The sequence below is a fragment of the Onychomys torridus genome, chromosome 3 (assembly GCF_903995425.1).
Source record: "Onychomys torridus chromosome 3, mOncTor1.1, whole genome shotgun sequence".
NCBI lineage: Eukaryota > Metazoa > Chordata > Mammalia > Rodentia > Cricetidae > Onychomys > Onychomys torridus.
Window position 1 is genome coordinate 1,795,545 of NC_050445.1, and position 21,511 is coordinate 1,817,055.

Genomic DNA, 21,511 nt, shown 5'->3' on the forward strand with positions numbered 1-21,511 from the left:
CAGGTGGATCTCTGTGAGTTCAAGGCTAGCCTGGGCTACCAAGTGAGTTCCAGGAAAGGCACAAAGCTACACAGGGAAATCCTGTTTTGAAAAACCAAAAAAAAAAAAAAGAAGTTCCTGAAATTACAAGATTCACAGGATCCCTTCTAAGGTTATACAAGCAGTAAAACTGCTTCTTCTGAAGTTTAGAGATGCAGTTTTCTTGCATCCTCTCCATGCTAGTGACCTTCCAGTGATGTGGTTGCCTTGAGTTACCCATGAGGCTATGAGGAACCTCAATAAACTCAATAGTTTACTAAGCTAGACTTGGGTGGAGTGGTTTCTTTGATCTTTGATTGTTTCTCTGTCTGTGGTGAAGAGATGCTTGTTAATGTCTCCCCAGGGGAAAAAAATCACTCAACAGTGCCCAGTACTGTACTGTCCTGGATAACCGAATGACAGTGTCACTTACCCTTTCACCCCTCCTCCCACATGCTACACAACTGGGAAGCAGCTGGCCCAGTCGATCTTGTCACATAATGATTTTTAAATTAGTGCTTTCCTCTAAGAAGGTCCTGCCTCTGCAGCGTCAATGTAGTACATGGCTGTCCCACGGCTGCCGCTTTATTTCTGTTTCTGGTTTAGTTCCCTTCATGAATTCTACCCTACAATTTGTTACTAATGAAATCTTTTTAGAAAATTAATTTCATATTTTTTGCATGTACCAGTATGTATGGCATGCATGCATGTACATATATGTGTAGGTGCGTGAACATGTTTGTGCACTCATGGAGGCCCAAGGCTGATAGAGTTTTCCTCAATTGCTTTCCATGTTATCTGAGGCAGGGTCTACCAGCTGAATTCAAAGCTTGCCATACTACTAGTCTAGCTAGCCAGCTTGCCCTGGGAAATCCCATCTCAGCCTTCTGAGTGCTGGAATTACATGTGGGTCCCACACCTACCTGGCATCTTCTGGGGATCCAAACTCTGGTCCTCATGTCTGCCTTTCAAGTACTTCACCCACTGAATCATGATCCCAGCCTCTAAAGGAATCATTTTACCAGAGGCAAGTGTAACCCGTGTACTTGTACAGGCTAGCTTTTTCTCCCTATGACAAAACACCAGAGGTTATTAACTCCAAACTGTTTTGGCTCAGTTTGGGAGTTCTGGTGTGCGGCCGGTTGGCATACTGTTCTCAGTCACTAGCAAGGCTGCTTATCATGACAGAAGCATGCAGCAGAGTTACACTTATCATGACAGGAGCATGCAGCAGAGTCACACCACTCACGTTACAAGCCAGGGAGAGAAGACAGAGAGGAAGAGGCTGGGCCCTGCTATCTTCTTCAAATAAATGTTCCTAGTGATATAAGCATCTTCCTGCAAGGCCCATCTCTTAAAGGCTATGAGACAGCCAGGGGGTGGTGGCACATGCCTGTAATCCCAGCACTCAGGAGGCAGAGCCAGGTGGATCTCTGTGAGTTCAAGGCCAGCCTGGTCTGCAGAGTGAGTTCCAGGACAGGAACCAAAACTACACAGAGAAACCCTGTCTCAAAACACCAAAAAACAAACAAGCAAAAAGTTATCCCACCACCTAACAAAAGCACCATTCTGAGGATTGAGTCTTTTACTATAGGGGCCTCAGACTGACATTCTACATTTAAACAGAAACCCTTCTCTAAAAAAACATGCAAGAGAAGGTAGTGACAAGTTTATGATGACCATCTGTGCCCCTGCCTTCAAATGCAGCCTGTTCTTACTCAAGGACATGTAAATCCCTTCCATCTTCCCTAACCTTGTTACTCAACCTCCTCCATCAGTTTTGAAGTGACTCTTAAAAGTTTATAATGCTCTGGGGGAGAAGAGTCACAGGCTTTGAATCTGAATTGCACAGACTACTGGTTCCCCAATACCATGTGCAGTCAGGTTCTTAGGTCTCCTTGGAGGCAGGACTGGTGGCCAAGCCCACAGCACTCTGTGCTGGGCCTGGTTGTACAGTCTCAGAGCAAAGCTCATCTACTTGTCTCCTGTATTTCTGGGGACCAGGTTCACTGCCCTTTGTACTGAACTTTCTCACAATTAATTGCACACCAGTATAAAGGGAAGCTCTGGCATGGATTTGCCAGGGATTTGGAAACTTCTGAAGAAAGGCTACATGGAAATCCCTTAGGGTTTGCCGGGCTGTAGTTTTAGTATGAGACAACACAGGGAAGAGATGAGAGGGTGAGTGTGTGCCAATCAAACTTCACAAATTGAAGTGATAGGCCAGATGTGTTTCACAGGACAGGGTGGGCTGTGGTAGTCTGTGGGGAAACCAGTTCTGGCCTGCTTCCACCTATCAAAGGGTTCTTGGGTAGAGGAGAGAGGAATGAGAAACTATCAGATAGAAAGACAGACCTAGATGATGAGGAGAGAGGCACAGAATAGCTTCAGGAGGGCCTGGGTCAATACCCAGCGGCACAGAGGTTTATTCAAAAGGGCTTTTTATAATATGCCAAGGGGAGAGGCAAAAGATCTCCCCATTACAAGATCAAAGCACAACATACAGCCAAGTATAGACCCTTCCAAACATCTGGTAAACACGCCTGTGGCCAAATCATCTCCTTATGCAGCCCTGCTGGGTAAAGCAAACTCAGATTCTCTGACCCTGAGTAATTTGGGCTCCCACAGTGGGCCCAGCCCTGAGTTAGGTATATGAACTTAGAGGCTGAGTCACCATGAGGTAGAGAGACAAAATGCCAGCACTAGTCTTCAGACAGTGTGAAACTGTGCTAAGAACATGGTTGCGGAGCCCAGTTGCTGTGACTCAAATCTTGGCATCCACATTTGCTAGCAGCTGAGCTCTTAGATGAGTAATTGTGCATAATTATCTTACTGGGTCCTTGTCACAGGCTGAGGCAAGCACTATGTCTCCTCCAGCAGAGGCACGGGGTGAAGGGGTTGTAGGTGCAGACCTGTGATGGCATTTCTTCGGCTCATTAACATGCTTCAGCCACCCTCATCACTACAGAAATATCTTTCCTTGTCTCCCTCTGGCTCAGCCTCACTTCTCTTCACACCACGTCTGGCAACACAACAGCCCACACTCTCGGCCTGTGCTTTGCTATCTCACACTCTCTCAGTAACCCTGCCATTTGGCTTCCACCCCTGCCTTGGACTATGATCCTTCCTTCCTTCCTTCCTTCCTTCCTTCCTTCCTTCCTCTCTCCTCCCTTTTTTCTTCTCCTTCTGTTCCCTTCCATTCTCTCTTCACCCATCTTTCTCCCACCTCTTTCTTCCTTTCTTTTTTCTTTCTTTTCTTTTCTCTTTCTTTTTCTTTCTTTCTTTCTTTCTTTCTTTCTTTCTTTCTTTCTTTCTTTCTTTCTTTCTTTCGATTAAAAAAAATAGTGCACAAAGTGATGGACTTTGTTTTGGTATTTTCATACATATTTCTGGTTGGGTTTCTCCGACTCCCCAGACTCTGCCCTCCTGCTGGCCTGCTGTGGATATCGCTCTGTGTAAATAAAGTTCTGATTGGCCAGTGGCCAGGCAGGAAGTATAGGCGGGACAAGAGAGAAGAGAATTCTGGGAAGTAGAAGGCTGGAGAGAGACACTGCCAGCCGCCGCCATGAGAAGCAACATGTAGAGACACTGGTAAGCCACAAGCCATGTGGCAAAGTATAGACTAACAGAAATGGGTTAATTTAAGATAGAAGAAGTAGATAACAAGCAGCCTGCCACGGTCATACAGTTTATAAGCAATATAAGTTTCTGTGTGCTTACTTGGTTGGGTCTGAGCGACTGTGGGACTGGCGGGTAAGAGAGATTTATCCTGACTGGGCCAGGCAGAAAATCTCTAACTACACTGGCCCTCTTCCTCCCCTTCTCCCTTAATATCACGTGTATTCTATTCTCCTTCCCTTCCTTCCTCTTCAACCTCCCTTGAGGACTTCTTTTCTTCTCATGATTGTTTCATGTCACACATGCATACACATGCACACACGCACTGTGCGCGTGTGCGCGCGCACACACACACACACACACACACAAACAAATACATATAAGACTAAACTTCAGGATCTACATGTCAAAGAAGAGTGGTATTTGTCTGAGTCTGGTTTATTTCATTGGCAGAATAATTTCCCATTCAACGGATCTTCCTGCAAACATTGTGATTTCGTTTTTCTTCATGGCTGGATACAATTCCATCATGTATATTTATATCACATGCCTCTTATCCTCTCATCTCTTGGGGGATACCTAAGTTGGTTCCATTTCTTTGCTATGGTGAACAATACATCAATAAGCATGGATGTGAAGTATCCCATGATGGTTTCTTATATAACAAACACCAGCATTGCTGGGAGGTGGTGGTGCACACACCTGTAATCCCAGCACTCGGGAGGCAGAGCCAGGTGGATCTCTGTGAGTTTGAGGCCAGCTCGGTCTACAGAGCTAATCCAGGACAGGCTCCAAAGATACAGAGAAACCCTGTCTCGAAAAACCAAACAACAACAACAACAAAACAAAACAAAACAACAACAAAAAACCCAAAACACCAGCATTAAGGTCCGAGGCAGAGGTAGATGATACTTTCTATTCCATCTGCTCAGTTTGGGCAGACGGTGACTGTAATTCCACCCACTGCGGTGGGACTATTTGAAGATTGCTATAGTAAGCTGTGAGGAATGCCCCATCTCTATATGACACCAGTATCCCAAACATGGGCAGGGCTACTCATTAAGATGGAACAATTTAAGGAAGATCCTCTATTGGCTTTTGTCAGGTTAGAGAACATGGACTGACATGGATTTAACCATGAGGTGTGCTGGCTCCTTAGGTGAAGGGGAAAGCCACACTGGAAATTTCCATTTTCATTTTTCTCTACTTTTGTATCTCTATGATTGAAACAGTGCTGATATGGCCTCATGTCCCGTGGATATTCAGAAGCCCCTCCCCCACCTGTGAGTTTTGTCATCAAGAGGAAAGGGGGAACACTCCCTGGACTGCATTAGCTCCAGAGCGATTCTGTGGGACCCCTTCTTCCTGCTGGGGAGACTTTCAGGGCAGGGGCTATCAAAATCGTCTTGAGTACTCAGTGCCCAGGGCAGCACTCCACAAATAAGGGGGTTTTAGGGAATAAGAGCTGAGCAAATTATTTCCTTCTGAGTTCCTGCGGAATGGGAAAAGCAGGCAGGAGGAGGGAGGCTTTGTGATAGAGCGTGTGCCTGGCACATCCGCAGCCTTGACTCTGCTCCCCAGCATCAAGGAAGCCAGGTGTGATGGGTGTACACACACCTGTATCGTACCATTTGGAGGAGGGGGGGGAGGAGGGAAGGGGAGAAAAAGGGAGAGGGAGAGAGAGAGAGATCTAAGATCTAGTGCATCCTTGGCTGGCACTCAGCCCTGGAGAAAATAATACACACGGTTCTTGCAGACCTGCCATTGCTCAGAGACATTGTGTGGAGCTCCTTTCTTGGGCTCTGCCTTCTTTTCTGCTTCTGGACTCAGGACCTGGACAGTGCAGGGACCCAGGAAGAACGAAGCCTAAAATCCTCTTTCTAGAAGCCAGGAGACAAGCTGTTCTCTAGCTGTTGTCACAGTTGACACCTGCAGAAGCTCCAGCTCTGTGACCCTCATCCCAATCAGCCTTCTCAGCAGCTCCCACCTCTGGACCCGATGTCAATCCCCCACACTATTTTTAAAGTATCTAATCTGTAGTGAGTAATGAGTGATAGAGATGTCAGTTTGCCATCTCTGGACAGACCCGCTTGAGGCAAGTCCTTATTAGGTTGTCACTGGGTATTTGAAGTGGTAGTCAGGAATATAAAACCAAAGTAGTACCCACAAAAACTTCTTAATGTCACATGATTTGAAATATTTATAGATTTTTAAGAGTGCTTTTGCAATTAAAAAATAATGTAGAGCACTGGATGTGGCTCGTTCAGTAGAGGGCTTGTCTAGCATGCACAAAGCCCTGGGTTTGATCTTGAGCACCACATAAAGCAGGCACAGAGCACAGACCCACCACCCCAGCACTTGCAGGAGGATCAGAAGTTCAAGATCACCCTCAGCTACACAGTCTGAGGCCAGCCTAGGATATATGAAGCCTTGTCTGAAAGGGTTTTTAACTGGTACATGTTTGCATGTATTTATGGGCATAGGCTGATGGCATGCCACAGGTATGTAATGTGTAATGACCAAACCACAGTAAAGAGCTTTTCTATCTTAAGGAGACTAACACAAAATAAGGCTGTGTTGAGGAGATGGCACAGTCCATAAAGTGCTTGTTGTATTAGCATATAGATTTGAGTTCAACTCCCAGTACCCACATAAAAAGATGCCACCAGGCATTTGTAATCTCAGCACTAGGGAGGTAGAGACAAGAGGATCACCAAGGCTTGCTGGCCAACCACTCTAGCTGGATAAGTGAGCCACAGATTTGGTGAAAGATTCTGTCTCAAAATATAAGGTGACTGGTCAGAGGTCCCCCCAATATTTAAGACTAGATAAACTAGAGATCTTGCTGATGAAGTTGGTTGACACAGTTTTTTTAAAAAAAAGATTATCTTTTGCTCAGTCACCTTCCTACAAGGAAATGAATGTTAGTTATCTATTATCCTGTAACAATTGCCCCCATAACTCAGTGACTTAAGGCAGTAATAACTTATTATCTGACTGAACTGTGTTTCTCTTAATTCATGCTGAAGCCTTCATCCTCCCTTTGACTGTATTCTATGAGGCAGAGCCTATAAGTGGTAATTCAGGGTAAAGGAGGGGCTTGGCTAGATGCACACTTAGAATGCACCAGACTGTCAGCTTGTCCCCTGCCCTGAAAGGAAAGTTGATGAGCTCATGGGGAGTCCAAAAGGACTGAGATGGGAAGGATGCAAGCAGGTGAAGAGGTTACATGAGAACACAGCCAAACCTCTGCAGGCCAAGGTGGGAGGGCTCCAAGAGACCAGACCTCCCAGATCCTTGATGCTGGACTGTGTATTCATTAGCTTTGTATTACGACGATGGAATGCTGGGCACAAACTGCTGCTGAAGTAGAGAAGTCTACATTGGTTCACAGTTCTGGAGATCCAAGTTCATGGGGCAGAGCTCCGTTTCCACTGGAACCATACCATGGTTTAGGGTCTTCCCTTCCCTCCCCTCTTTCTGAGATTACTCCCTTAATGATACTCACACCTCAAACTCTGCTCACAGGGACTCTGACTCAAGACATAGCCCAAAAGTGAAATTCCAAGACCAAGGGTTTAGCTTAGTAGTGGAGTGCTTGGCAGCAAAGTGTATGTGTGTGTGTGTGTGTGTGTGTGTGTGTGTGTGTGTGTGTGTGTGTATACACATGCTTGTGATATGGGCACACTCACTTTAATGGTCAACTTGACATGACCTAGAGTCACCTGGGAAGAGTCTCAGTGAGGGACTGTCTACATTGGGTTGGACTGTGTGAATGTCTATGGGGGACTGTCTTAATTAAGTTAATTGATGTGGGAAGCATCACCCCCATGGGCAACACCATTCCCTAGGCAATGGGTCCTGATCTGTACAAGAATAGAGAAAGGAGCTGGGTGGTGGTGGGTGCACGCCTTTAATCCCAGCACTGGGAAGGCAGAGGCAGATGGATCTCTGTGAGTTCAAGGCCAGCCTGGTCTACAGAGTGAGTTCTAGGACAGCCAGGACTGTTTTACAGAGAAACCCTGTCTTGAACCCCCCTCTGCCCCCCTAAAAAAAGTGGAAAAATGGACCTGACCATACACAAGCACAGGAGCATCTCTGTAGGTCCCACATCAAGCTTCTTGAGAGAGTTCACACCATCACTACGTCTTTACTCCCAATCACCACTCCCAGTCTACGTCTCTGGCCCTTGGCTGTGCAGGGGTTCAGAGGCAGTCTTGCCGAGGTCATGGTGAAATGACCATGACTTTCTTTAGCATCATTAGGTAGGTGAGGATAACCTTAAACTTCTGATTCTCTTGTCTCTACCTCTCAAATACTAGGATTATAAGAACCCTCCACCAAGCCTGGTGTATGTGGTGCTGGAGACTGAACACAGGGCTTCATGCATTCTGGACAAGCATTTTACCAACCGAGCCACATCTCCAGCCTGTATTTATTTGCTGAATAAATAAACGATTTCAATAAGTGCTGTCACTAAAGACAGATATTCACTCCCGTCCCTTTCCAACTTGAGAATAAAATTCATGGGAGCTGACTTTACAAAAAAATGACCTTCACAGTTCCTGTTTATGGAAAGAGCCTCTATTCTGAAGAGCGGAGATAAATTATGTTGAAATATTTTTAGGGCCCAGAAATCTTCAAGCAGCTCATATCTCTTCATGAAGATTATGCCAGTAACAAAATTAACAAAATCAGTCAAGCTCTTAAGGAACAGCCCATAAATTAAAGACATCCAACAAAATCCAATTATAAAGGGACAAATTTTGTATGAACTTCAAATACCATCTGCTCCACTATGGCTGCAGAGGCTGCAGACAGTGCCAGGTGGGGGCAGCCCTCCCAAGATGACGTTTACTGGTGGTTAGGTGTGTTAATGGCAACTAGCCAGTGGTGACATCCCTTTCTGATTTGTGATATACGAGTGTACACGTGTGTTATGATGAGTGTGTGCCTTGTGTGTAAGCAGGCATGTGGAGGCCAGAGGTGGCATCAGATGTATTCTTCCGTGGTTCTCTACCTTATATTTTGACACAGGGTCGCTTCATTGAACTTGAGGCTTATCCCAAGTTAGTTAATTCAGCTAGGCTGGAGGGCCAGCAATCTCCACAAATCTATTTGCCTCCTCTCCCTCCCACCCCAGAACTGGGGTTACAGATTTGTGCCACTGCACCCAGCTTTTGCATAGGTGCTGGAGATCTGAATTCGAGTCCTTATGTTTGTGTGGCAAGTACTTAACCTAACAAGCCTTCTTTTCCACTTCCGGAAACACATAATTTCAAACGTAAGTGGGGAGCCCTGGTGGTCAACCTGGTTTTCTGTAGCTTTAAGTGCTCAAGTACCATGGACAGGATCATTCTTTTGCTGTGATGAGCTGCAGATACCTGACAAGACAGGTCTCAGCAGAGGATCACTGTAAACACGCAGCTTCATGACATAAATGTCTCCACATTCTCATGGAACCACTATAACATCCATCTCCCAGACTGTTCCATCTTCCCAAAGGGAAACTGCCATTAGAAATATCACCCAGGGAGCTGCGCGGTGGTGGAAGCCTGGAGGAAGCTCACCTCATCCCCACAAACACTGGCTTTGGACTTTTCGCTTCAGAATTGTGGGGAAATGCAATGTGCTCTTTTAAGTCTTCATTGTATGGGATACTTGGCTTTCTTCTCTACATGTTCTGCACTGTCTATTTAATAGACTGCAGATTGGAAACATTTGAAACAAGACTGTCACTGTACCGGTTATGCATCCTTACTGTCTAAACGATACAATAGGTTGACCATGCCATGGACTGTGTTACCAATTACGTTTTCCAAAGATGGCTTAAAAATCTCCAGGGGATGTGCCTAGGCACCGTGTCAAACCCATGCCATTTTACAAAAGGGATTAAGCACACAAGGATGTTGGTTCCCTCGGGATCCTGGAACAAATCTCCAGTGGACATGGAGGGCAGACTGTGCTTTTCTGTCAACGTCCCAGGAAAAGAAACCAACATGATGGAATGACATGGCTCCATCTATGCTGGCACGTCCTCACGAGCTCGGGGACGAGGCTGGGGCTCGGACAGTACCTGACTCAAACTGAACAGGCTACTGTGGTAGGGTCTCCATGCATGGGGTACTGTGTTGACTTGGGCAATATCCATCAACAACCCCAGACCTTCTCAGCTAATCCTCTGACAGCCACAAAGACATATTGTCCCACTTCCTCCAAGTGATTTTCTACGAACCTACCTCAAGTCAGGTGATGCCAGACCTTAAAACTCTAGAATACAATCCCTTTGTTTGTTTGTTTGTTTGTTTCTTTCTTTCTTTCTTTTTTCTTTATTTTAAAAATCTTATTCTGCTTTGCTGTTGACAGTTTAGCAACCTAGTCAAGGTAAATCCAAATGGTGCTTCCAAAGCATGAGTTTTAAGAAGTGGAGGGAACAGACTTTCTCCTGGTCATACTCCAAGTCGAGAGGATGACACAGTTTCTCCTTTGATTCCAACTGGACCTTATATGTTTCTCCTAGCCTATGGCTGATGACAATACAATTCACAAAAACTAGCAGTACACAGCCTCAGCTGGTGTGGGGAAGCTCCGTCCTCCCTCCCAGAGTTTAGTCCAGCCCCACCCTGGGAAGAAGGTGCAGACTTACGGTTCTTAGAGGAGCATGGTATGTGGGGGACGCCAGTGGCTGGCGCACTGGACTCTGAAAGGCCAGGCAGAAGCGCTGGCCGGTGTCCGGTGGGGATGAAGAAGCACAGATGCGGTTTTCCAGGCGTTCAGGCTCCTGCTTGTATGACTCCAGGGGAAATGGGTGCGGCTTGGTCACTTGGGTGGGTGTTGACGGAGAAGAGGAGACGCTGGAGGCTGGAGGCACAGGACAGAGCTTATTAAAAGTGCGGCCTTGGCAGAGAAGAGGAGGCTCTCTATTTCTGAGAGCCCGTATCGCCCTCTGACAAAAAAACCCTGAAACATTAAATGCAGAAATCAGGGAAGAGTTTCTTACGTGTGTTCACAGCCTCTTAGAGAAGTTTAGGGTTCAGAAACCGCCTCACCATCCATGGTGAGGTGTGCACAGGTCCCAGTGTTGGGGGTGTTCATATAGTCCTGACATCATTCGGGCTGACCTCTTCACCCCTCCACATGGTCTTGCCCTTCCCTTGGCCAATACTGCTTGCTTTCTCTCTTCTCCATCCCTCCCAAGCTTGTGCTAACAGCAAACACAGTGGAGCCATATTGGTGGAGCTAGCTTACAGGGAAATAGAGAGCTCAACAGAACCAAGGTCACTGCTAAAGAAGTCACATGACTGTATGGGTGAACAGGAGAGTGCGTGCCTTGCAAGGATAAGGACTTGAGCTTGGAGTCCACATAAGCAAGTCAGGCATGGTGGTACACACTTGGGGGAGAGGAGACAGATAGATTCTTGGGCTCAGCCAGCCAGCCTAACCCACTTGGTGAGTTCTAGGCTTTAGAAGATACTCAAAGCTGTCCTCTGACATCCATGTGCACATACACACATACATACCCACACATACAGAAATATGCACACAATACAGAATATGCACACAAGAGATGTAGGCTATAAACATTCCTGGTAATATAACCTGTCTTGAGAACTTATTGTGAAGTACATGCCAGAAGAGGCTGGCCATAAAGGGGCTTTTAAAATGCAGAGGCCTTAGTCAGACAGGAGAAGGGAGGAGGGAAAACGTGGGATCAATATAAAATTGCAGGGAGACTGGGGACATGCATCTGCCAGGAGTAAAAGTTGTTCACATCACAGGGCTCCTGCAATCCCAGGATCTGTCTTTGATAGGCAACCACCACACATGCATACCCAATCTGTTGCCAGTTAACTATTATGGGTCAATGTGTGTCCCTGGAAGCATGCATTAGGGCCTAGTGACCAGTACTGTGAATGCAACTTTATTTAGAAATAGGGTTTTTTCAGGTTAATCAAGTTTGAGTGAGGTTCTGCTGGGTTGGGACGGGCCTGATACAGCACGGTAAGTGTCCTCATAAGAGAAGTGTTTGGGCATGATGGCACTCAGGAGGTGGAGGCAGGCAGATCGCTGGGAAGTCAAGGCCAGCCTGTTTTACATAGTTCCAGGTCAGCTAGGGCTCCATGGTGAGACCCTGTCTTTAAGGAAGAGGAAAAGGAGAAGGAGGAGGAGAAGGAGAACAAGAACAAGAAAGAAGAACAAAGAAGAAGAGGAAGAAATAAAGAGACACAGATGCATGCATGTGCACAAACACACAAGCGCGGGGGGCGGGGGGGGGGGGGGGTAGAGATCGACTAATGGATCCTTGGAGCAGAGGGTGATCTAGGTACAAACGAGAAGGCAAGGATGACTTGGCAACACCAGAGGTCAGAAGAGATGGGGACAGACCCCGCCCTGCATAAGTGGATGGGACATGGCACTATCCATTCCTTGGTTTTGGACTTCTGTTTTGCTTTCAGATAGGGTCTCATATGCCCCTGGTTGGCCTTGAACTCACTACGTTGCTGACTAAGTCTAGCTGGATGCCAGCCTGCCCCTTGTAGTGAGGTCAGAACAGGCCAGCTTGGAGTATCAAACAGGAAATCTTTCATCCTTACTTGCTCCACTTAGTCTCAACCAGACACCCAATTCTGCCTCGGTGCTTCCCTTGTGGACATGTCTAACTCCTAATGGGATGGACTGGGGGCTGATGAGGTGTAACAGAGCAGGGTGGGCCAGGTAGGTCAGGATTGAAAAAAAAACAACCTGTGAGACACCCCCCCCCCCAAGGATTGTCATTGGCAACATTTCTAAGGTCTGGGGTTTCCACGTCAACACAGGGGCAGTCCTCCGTAATCTCCAACTCCTCCTGGACCCACTGACAGAAAGCACTGATATCCAGTCTCCATGGAGCACAGTTAAAATTCCCTGGGGGCTATAACTTTACCTAGTCACCATTCAGAATTTCTAGTCCAAACCACATCCACAAACACATTTTCAAAGACCCAGAAGAAGAACATGTGCCTCTGTGAAGGCCACACTTTGCTGATCACAACTACAGATGTGGGGTAGGGAGAAGGCTCAGTCAGTAAAGTTTTTGGTTTGCAAGAATGAGGACCAGAGTTTGATTCCCAGAAACTATTTCAAACAAACAAAGAAAACAAAAACTAGGCATAGTGGCTGTGTGCTTGGAACCCTAGTTTTGGGAGGTAGAGACAGAAGGACCCCAGGGGCTCACCTAGCCTACTTGGAAAATTCCAGGCCAAGTGCAAGACCCTATCGCAAACAAACAAACAAACTAACTAACTAACTAACTAACTAACTAACCAACAAACTAACAAACCAACAAACCAAACCCAAACCCAAGGTAGATATCTCCGGAAGAGCAGCACCCAAGACTGTCCTCTGATCATATACATGTGCAGCTGCATGCTCACACAGGTGAGCATGTTAGTTCATTCCTCAGACCTGCTTCTCCTCTCCAAGTGACTGTGTTACTACAGTGCTGATCTTGAGAGCAGAGCTCACACACCCACCTGTTTATCCTGTGGTGAGTCACCGCAGCGCGGTGCCTGGTGGGAAGGGGTCAGCCTCCCATCCTCTCCATGTGAGGAAGTGGTAAGTAGAAGAGGCATGGAGCCCTTGGCATGGCATGATACCATCTGGAATTTTAGGAAGGGGGAAGGATTTTATATATACATCCTGCCGATCCGCAGATGTCTGCAGGTCCCCAGGGAAGGGAACAAGCAGAAGGAAAGTTGTCCCTCACATCTTTTCTACTTCCCTGCTCTACGTTGTGGGTATGGTGGGCAATGTTTAGTCTTCATTGTCAATTTGACTGGGTTTAGAATTTCCAGAGAAGCACACCTCCGGGTGTGTCTATCAGGGTGCTCCCAGGAGGTTTAACTGTGGGTAGCATCATCCCATGGACTGGGTGTCCCAGACTGGACAAAGGGTAAAGTTAGCTGTGCATCAGCATTCAGTCTATTTCCAGACTGCAGAAGCAATGTGACCAGTCGCCTTAGCTCCTGCTACTAAGCCTTTCTTGCTACTGGACTGTCCCATAGCGTGACCCTTTCTTCCTCACGTCGGTTTGTCAAGCATTCTGTCATAGCAACAGGGAAAGTAACTATACAAGTGTGTATTACACAGTTTGAAAATTAGTTTTTCTACCCATTGTTCTTTTTATGAGCAGCTGGCAAGCCATGTGTTTAAGCACATGTCCCCCCTGACGAGTCCTCTCTACAGCTCTGTGCACTTCCAGCAGAGCTAGAGACAGGGCTTCGTCATCCTGAGCTGACTGCTGTCTGTAGAGTACAGGCTCCCTCCCTCCCTTGGTCTGTCTGTCCGTCTTTGCAAGAAGCTATCTCCTCACACCATTCCCCTGGAAGAGGCCCAGTCACTGCTGGGTGAGGGGCCTCACTGGCAGGGAAAACTCCCTGCTGGTTCTTTGCGTAGCTAACATTCACCTTTCCAGTGGAAACCATTGGAAGAGAATGTAGGCAGCTTGCTCAAGAGGGCTCAAAAAGGTACAAGCCATCAAACTTTGTGGCCCTGAGTCCTTGTAGGTTGTCTGTACAAATGCTGGAAGATCCTGACTCACTCCAATGGAGGCCAGGGGAGAACGCTGGAGGCTGAGGGGCGCTGGGCCACAGCTAGCACGGGCCGATCTCCTCGGGTAAGCAGCAAGCAGAACGAACGGCCTTTTCTGCCGGGATGGGTACCCTACTTTTGATGTGGCTAGACGCTTTTCCACCCCTTCAAGAATAACTATCGACTCTTTCTAAGGCCGTGAGGTGTCTTCATCTTCCACCCGCCTGCCTCACCTCTGTCATGCTCCCCTCTCTGAGCCAGGAACACCCAGGGAGAGACAAATGCACAGCAGCTTTCTGGGACTATGAACCCCAGGACACCGACTGAACAGAAGAAGAGGCTTACCCTGGCCCATGGTTTCAGTCCATGATGGGCTAGCCTGCTGCTCTGGGCCAATGGTGGCCCAGCATGATAAGAGTGTGTGGCAAGAGCCCACCTCATGGCCAGGTCACAGAGAGGAGGAGGAAGAGGAGGAGGAGGAGGAGGAGGAGGAGGAGGAGGAGGAGGAGGAGGAGGAGGAGGAGGAGACGAAGGACCCACAGTGCCCTTCAAGGAAACAATCCCAAGGACTAAAGACCTCCTACCAGGCCTTACTGCTTAAGTTTCCCACAAGCACCAAGTTGGGGACCCAGCCTTTAACATGTGGGTCACTGGGGAACATTCTAGATACAGACCATGGCAGAGGGGGAAGGGTAATGTGTGAGGCGAAGGGACAGGTGAAACGCCAGATGCAGGGCAAGGCTCACACATGCATATGTGTGAGAAGATATGATTAGTTTAGTGGGACAGGGAAGAACCTTCCTAGAATAAAAAATATGCCCCCTCTTCTCCCCGAGGAGTAAAATGTCTTCCAGCACCCTGCAGCACATCCTGCTGCATGCAGAGTCCCCACACATTCTGGGTCACCTGCTTCTCAGTCACCTACACTGTGGCTGAAGCAGCTGGTGGGCAGAGGACATTTAATTACTTCACTTCCTTTTGTCAAGCAGATTGCCGAGTTCATACGACCTGACTCCAGCTCCCAAACTCCTTTACTATAAATAAATCGAGATGCTGTCAAGGCACAGGGCTAAAGATGTAAAATTCCATTTCAGCCACACGACTCTCTCTGAGAAAGGGCTTCACAGGCCTACAGGCGAGTCTGGATACCAGGCACCTGGAAAGGGCAGGAAGAGGACTAAGGGAGGGGAGGGTGTGCAGAGGAGGGGCTGGGCCTGGGACTCGAGTGCCCCCCCCAACACTGGGTGGCCTTGGCCAGGCAGCTTTTCCTCCATGCTGGCAGGGAAGGCAGGGGTCTCGACTGTCACCACGAGGGTGCCAGCTTCTCAGTAGTTAGTTAGGGAAGGCCACAGGGCTGGTGAGGACATTCCTGAGTGATTTTCTCTTTGAATATTGGTGTCACCACTAGTGAGTCAAGGGGCAAGGGAGACAAGGCTGCCTCGTGTCTCCGTTCCTTTACAACCCCAAAGTGCAGTGCGTCCAGCCTGTTGATGTTGTGACAGCTGCTGCCATTTATAAAGCTTATGCTCAATAACCACACAAGTAACACAAGAAAATCCTAAAAGAATCTCATCATGTCTCAAGTAAGTTTGTGACTGGGTTAGGCTACATTCATAGCTATCCTGGGGGTGTGCTTCTAATACAGACTCATTACTACTTTCTCGAAGGACAGACTACAACTTGGCTATCTACAAGAGCCAGGTGCCTGTTCTGCACATCAGTAGCTCCCAGGCAGCTTCTGGGGCCCAGCTTGGTGCAGGAGGATGAGGAAGCCGGAGGCCCAGTTCAGGTGTGGTGTGGGAAATCGAGCAAAATCAGCAGCAGACCCAGCACCTCCAACCATCCCCTATGTTAAATATATGTGTCCCCGAGGCAGGAGGCGCTCAGACAGGAGCAGCCAGCCCGCAGCTGGAGGTAGCAGGTCCTCTCCAACATCTGAGGACAGGGTCTTCAACACAGAGAACAACATGGCTGGTCTCCAGTGCAGGTGACGTTCATACAAGGTGGGGATGCCCATGGTAACCCAGGAAGGAAGCCAGATGGTTCCCTTGTCAGGTCTCTTCTGAGAAGCAGTCCTCCCCTGCTTCTAAAAGGTTTTGCTGAGGGCTGGTGTCAGCTCTGAGGGCGAACAATGGCTTTGATTTTTTTCTCCCTGGCTGCTGCAAAGCCCATGAATGAGGCCAGTGAGTGAACAGAACTGGACCCTGGCAGCCACACAGAATGCCAGGCAAGTGTCTCCAGACACCAGGGAGCCATGAGCCGGTGACTTCACAGGGCCTGGCTGGCCATGCTGGCAGTGGGGGCTGCAGCTGAGCAGTGGGAGGAGAAGGGTGGACAGAGACGCCAATGCAGAGAATAGAGCCCTGCCCTTAAGACTGCCGGGCAAGGCTGAAGCAGAGGCCTGGGCTTCAGATGCTCTGCGCTCTCGGCCTGGATTTACCCCTAACTCACCATGGGCACAGAAGCAAGCCCACCTCCTATGCCCTGATACAAAGAATGCCCCGAGGCTATGCATGTGCTCTGATCCAGACTCTCTTGTGTGAATGGACCAGGCTGGACCCAGGAGACAGCATTGGGCTTTTCATGCATGGGTGACAGAAAGACAGACTCCACTTTGCTGACTGCAAATCTAACAGGCCAGAGGGATAGCAACTGTTCACATGACATGGGGTGGGAGTGAGGGAAGGTCAGTGCGGCTTTTTGAAGCACAAACTGCCTGTCATAGTGATGAGGGCCTGATTAGCGTTCTTAGTTTGGATAAGGATGAGGGCCATAAGGGGAGCAGGGGCATAAGGAGGGTGCTGGGCGAAAATGCCATGAACATGGAGAGACAAAAATCCTTGCTGCTGAAGAACCATCACTGTCAAAGGGGACAGAGTCATTAGACCATACAGGAGTCACGGTGGTGTGTGTGACACTGGAGGCCGAGGGACATGGCGGCAGAAGCAGCTACCCAGTGACTGTTTGCTTAGGGTGTCTTCCCTCAAGGAAGACGGTGACTTTTAATTAATTCATTTGCAGTATTAGGATTGTTTCTTTTCTTTCTTTTTTTTTTTTTTGTTTTGTTTTGTTTTTCGAGACAAGGTTTCTCTGTGTAGCTTTGCGCCTTTCCTGGAACTCACTCTGTAGACCAGGCTGGCCTCGAACTCACAAAGATCCACCTGCCTCTGCCTCCCGAGTGCTGGGATTAAAGGTGTGCGCCACCACTGCCCGGCTAGTATTAGGATTTGAACCCAAGGCCTCCAGCATGAAAGGCAGGCACTCTACCACTAAGCCATATCCTCGGTCTCCTTTTTAGTTTTTATTTTGAGACAGGGTCTCACCAATTTGCCCAGGGCTTGCTAAGTTGGCCTTGAACTCACTCTGTACCCCAGACCAGAGCTGAACTTGCCCTCCTCCTACCTTAACTTTTGGGGTAACAGGATTATATGCCTTTGCAACTTGGTCTGGCTTCTGTTATTACTTTTAACCTTGTTTCCAAGGCCTCTCTGGCCTAGTCACCATCCAGTCCTCCCTATACTGCCCCTCAACCCTCTCCTGCTTGATGTCAAAGACAGGCATGGCACCTTGGTGCCGCAGGTACTGCGCTCAGGTGCTGCAATGCGTGGTGGAGAAGACACTCTCTGCCTCTCACACTGCTTCTTATTGGAGATGGGAGAAAGTGTGTGTGTGTGCTCTCTGCTGCCCTCCACCTTCTCCCCACCAGGCCTGGCCACTGGCAGCCTCTCTCCATCCCACTGGTCTGGAGGGGCACAGGCTTCTGCTCTTGCCGGCTCCTGAATTTAAGCCTTCACCTCCTTTCCTTATTGGCTCCCAAAAATGTTCCTGCTCCTCTGTGAAAAGGCCCTTGGCAATCCCAGCTAAATGTCCCTGTTCTTGCAGATGTGACCTCCAGCTTCGAGCCTTTGCTCCCACACTGTTTAAGGGCTGACAGACACCCCAGATCTGGAACCTGAGTGCAACCCCCAGTCACCAGCTGTGCGGCCTCAGGTGAGTCTGTGTTCAGTGTCTAGCTTAGCACTTGTAAATGCAGTCACGCTACCCTGAATGCCCCAGACTCTGTCTGAAAATGAGAGCTGCCCTAGGGAGTTTTGTGGTGATTACAAGGTAAAAGCAAAGAACTCCAGAACGCCCAACAGCAGTGTGCACTGGACAGCTAGTTAGCGCCATTAATACAAGATCCCAGGAGAAGGGCGGCTCACTGGGAACTCAAGTCCACTCAGCTGTTTCTGATCACCTGCTTGTCTTTTGTAGGAGTGTGACAGCTGAAGTCCAAGCAGGGTCCACCTCCTGCTACCCTCAGACCTGTGGTCCCTCTGCCTTGGCACTGTGAGGGTGACAAGCAGCCTTCCTTCCTAAAGCAGACAGTTTCCCTTTGGGAAGTCTACGTCACACCCATCGTCAGGTACCCTTCAAGCCAGGGTCAGCCAAGATGCAGCTGGGAAGCCCTTCTTTAGGGGGTACCAGGACAATATGGTATTTTATCCACAGTAGTTTAAGAAACCTGAGCTACAGACCATAAGGACTACTTCCAAGTGCCACACTTCAGGGATCCGAGTATGAGCACGGTTGCTAATATGAATGAGGCTCCGGTTTTTATCCCTAGTACTGCATAAAACTGGGCATGGTAGTGCATGTCTGTAATCTCAGCATTTGAGAGACAGAGGCAGGAGGATCAGAAGTTCAAGGTCATCTTCCACCATCAAACCAAGCTTGAGGCCAGATTGAGATACACGAGACCCTGTTTCAAAGACCAACCAACCAGCCAACCCCAAAACAACCAAACATAAAAAAACAAGACCAGTTCTACGCTTAGTTCACCCAGTTACTTTGTTCTGGGGGTAAGTACTACATCAAGGTGACTTTTGGGCTAACAGACCCTCTTCCTCCAGTGGTGTTTTCCACGTGACATTTTCCCACCTGTGACTTCAATCATTTTATTCTCTTTCTCTTTGACCTACAATCTGAGTTGCTAGGTCACATTTCTAGGCCACTTCTCCATCTGCCTTGCTGGGATGCACTCCAGAATGATCATGGCCCATTCCACCTGTCCTCATCCCTGGCTCAGGCTCCTCCCAGAGCCTGAGCCTGCTGCTGTCTCAGCCAAAAACATTGGTTTCGGGACCCTTTACACTCTCCAAAAAAACACTGTCTAATATTATTTTTGCCATTTGTAAATGAGTCAGTATTTTAACAGGCCCTCAGTTTTAATTTATAATATAGTGATCATATAAGAGATACTTATGATCACATGAACAACAGCTCCTTGGCATCCTCAATTTTTATAGTTACAGATATTAATAATTTCTGACTAATATATATTTAAAATAAAACAAAAAGGGAAGGGAGTGGTATGTATTTTTATGTATTATAGATGTGTTTAATATATGGGTCAAGAGACGATGTTAGATCCATGCATCTACTTTTCCATTCAGCTTATTCAATGTGTAGTTTTGGTTGAAAGACATATATTACTAGTAATAAAATACATATAACATTCTATTAATATACACCACTCTATATGATACGTGTTCTCAATGTAACACACACACACACACACATACACATTTCTAGCTTCACAGAGGTGGAATAGGGAAACCATTGGATTCTGAGAATGATTCTTCTTTTCCCCCCTTTGGTTTTTCAAGACAGCGTTTCTCTGTGTAGCTTTGGAGCCTGTCCTGCAATTTGTTCTGTAGACCAGGCTGGCTTTGAACTCACAGACATCCACCTGCCATAGCCTCCCGAGTGCTGGTGTTAAAGGTGTGCACCACCATTACCCAGCTTCTGAGAATAATTCTTAGTGACTAAAGGGTACGTGGACCTCACTATCAAGACCAATGCTCTACCCTGATTCTGTCCTGTTCTCTCTTGATGATTCCTGTAGGCCTCCTTCTCCTTGTGAGAATTCAAGTCTCTCAATTGGGACCACATGGTAAGACAGAGACCATCTCTAAGAGTATTTCATTGAATTCTCTGCTTCCCTTCACTAACCACATCCCAACGCTATGAAGAATAAGGGCCATGACTTAGATTTGGGTCCCCTTTGACAAGGACAATCTGTGCATAATTGCTATTCACTGCTCCATTATTCTCCATGGAGGTTTTTACATTTTAATGTAAACACAAAAGTGCAACAAGCAATGACACAGAATAGAACTCTCAACATGCTCTAGATGGGAACATAAGATCCTGAACACTGACTGATGGGCAGGCTTAGGTGGGGTACTTTCAAGGTAGCATCTCCTTCAAAGTGAAGGCCCATGATAGATAAGACCAGTTCTGTTCAGAAAGCTTTTCTTCCATATCCAAAGGCTCAAAGGTTGCTGGTATGTTTCAGACTCTGAGAAGCCCAGTGGCAAGAGAACTCTTAGGTTTTGCCTAATGGTCTTTGCTCTTTAGGTCCATCTGCAACTTTCTCAGGGATATTATAGGATGTTGGAGACATCAGAACATCCTGGCAGAGTGATTCACGATCATTGTGATGTCTGTGTCCTGGTCCAGCCCCTTTCAAAAGTTCTTCAAGGGCTGAAGGTATGGCTCCATTGGTAGAGTGTCTGTCTAGCATACAGGAAGCCCAGCACTGATTTAAAAAAAAAAAAAAAGTAAGCTGAGTTGGGAAAATGCTACCGTGCAAGCATTAGGACCTGAGTGTGATCCCCAGCTCCCAAGTTAACAACTGGACCTGGTAATGCATGCTTGAAACCCTATCACTGAGAAGGTGGAGACAGGTGGATCCCTGGAGCACGCTAGCTTAGCCAATTTGGCAACTCCCAGGACAGTTAAGAGAGTCCGTCTCCAAACAAACAAACAAGCAAACAAGCAATAAATGATATCAAAGGTTGATGGAGCCTCAATAATAGCACCCGAGGTTGTCCTCTGGCCTCCACCCTACATGCACTTCCCCCATAGACACCTACATAAACACAAACACACACACACACACACACACACACACACACACACACACACACACACACACACACTCACACACTCAGACACTCCGAATCCCAAGGGGTTTGTCACATATGGAACTCTTCCAGGGCAGCCTCAGAGATAAATCAAGCTGTTGCTGTGTGATTTTTTTTCACTCTTTCATCAAGAAAGCACAATGTGTGTCCATGTGAATAGTTGAGATAAAGACGGAAGGCCTGGAGGAACAGGGCTGAAGGTGGATGGAGAAAGAAATGTTATCCTAAGAGTCTCTGCTGTCCACCCTGTAGTCAACTGTCTTTAACTTTGTTTTCTGTTTCCAGATGTGTTAGTAGCCCTTGCTGATTTATGATCCTAGGGAGGCATGCTTGTT

At 47.5% G+C, this 21,511-nt stretch overlaps 1 protein-coding gene across 2 annotated transcripts in view; it reads right to left on the reverse strand.

Annotated features, from left to right (window-relative positions):
• Positions 1-21,511, reverse strand: part of Prkag2 (protein kinase AMP-activated non-catalytic subunit gamma 2) — a 155,677-nt gene that overhangs the window by 91,508 nt on the left and 42,658 nt on the right. For both annotated transcript variants that reach the window (XM_036180435.1, XM_036180436.1), the window contains exon 2: positions 10,283-10,497. In XM_036180435.1, coding sequence (XP_036036328.1) covers positions 10,283-10,497 — 215 coding nt within the window. The remainder of the gene's footprint in view (positions 1-10,282; positions 10,498-21,511) is intronic.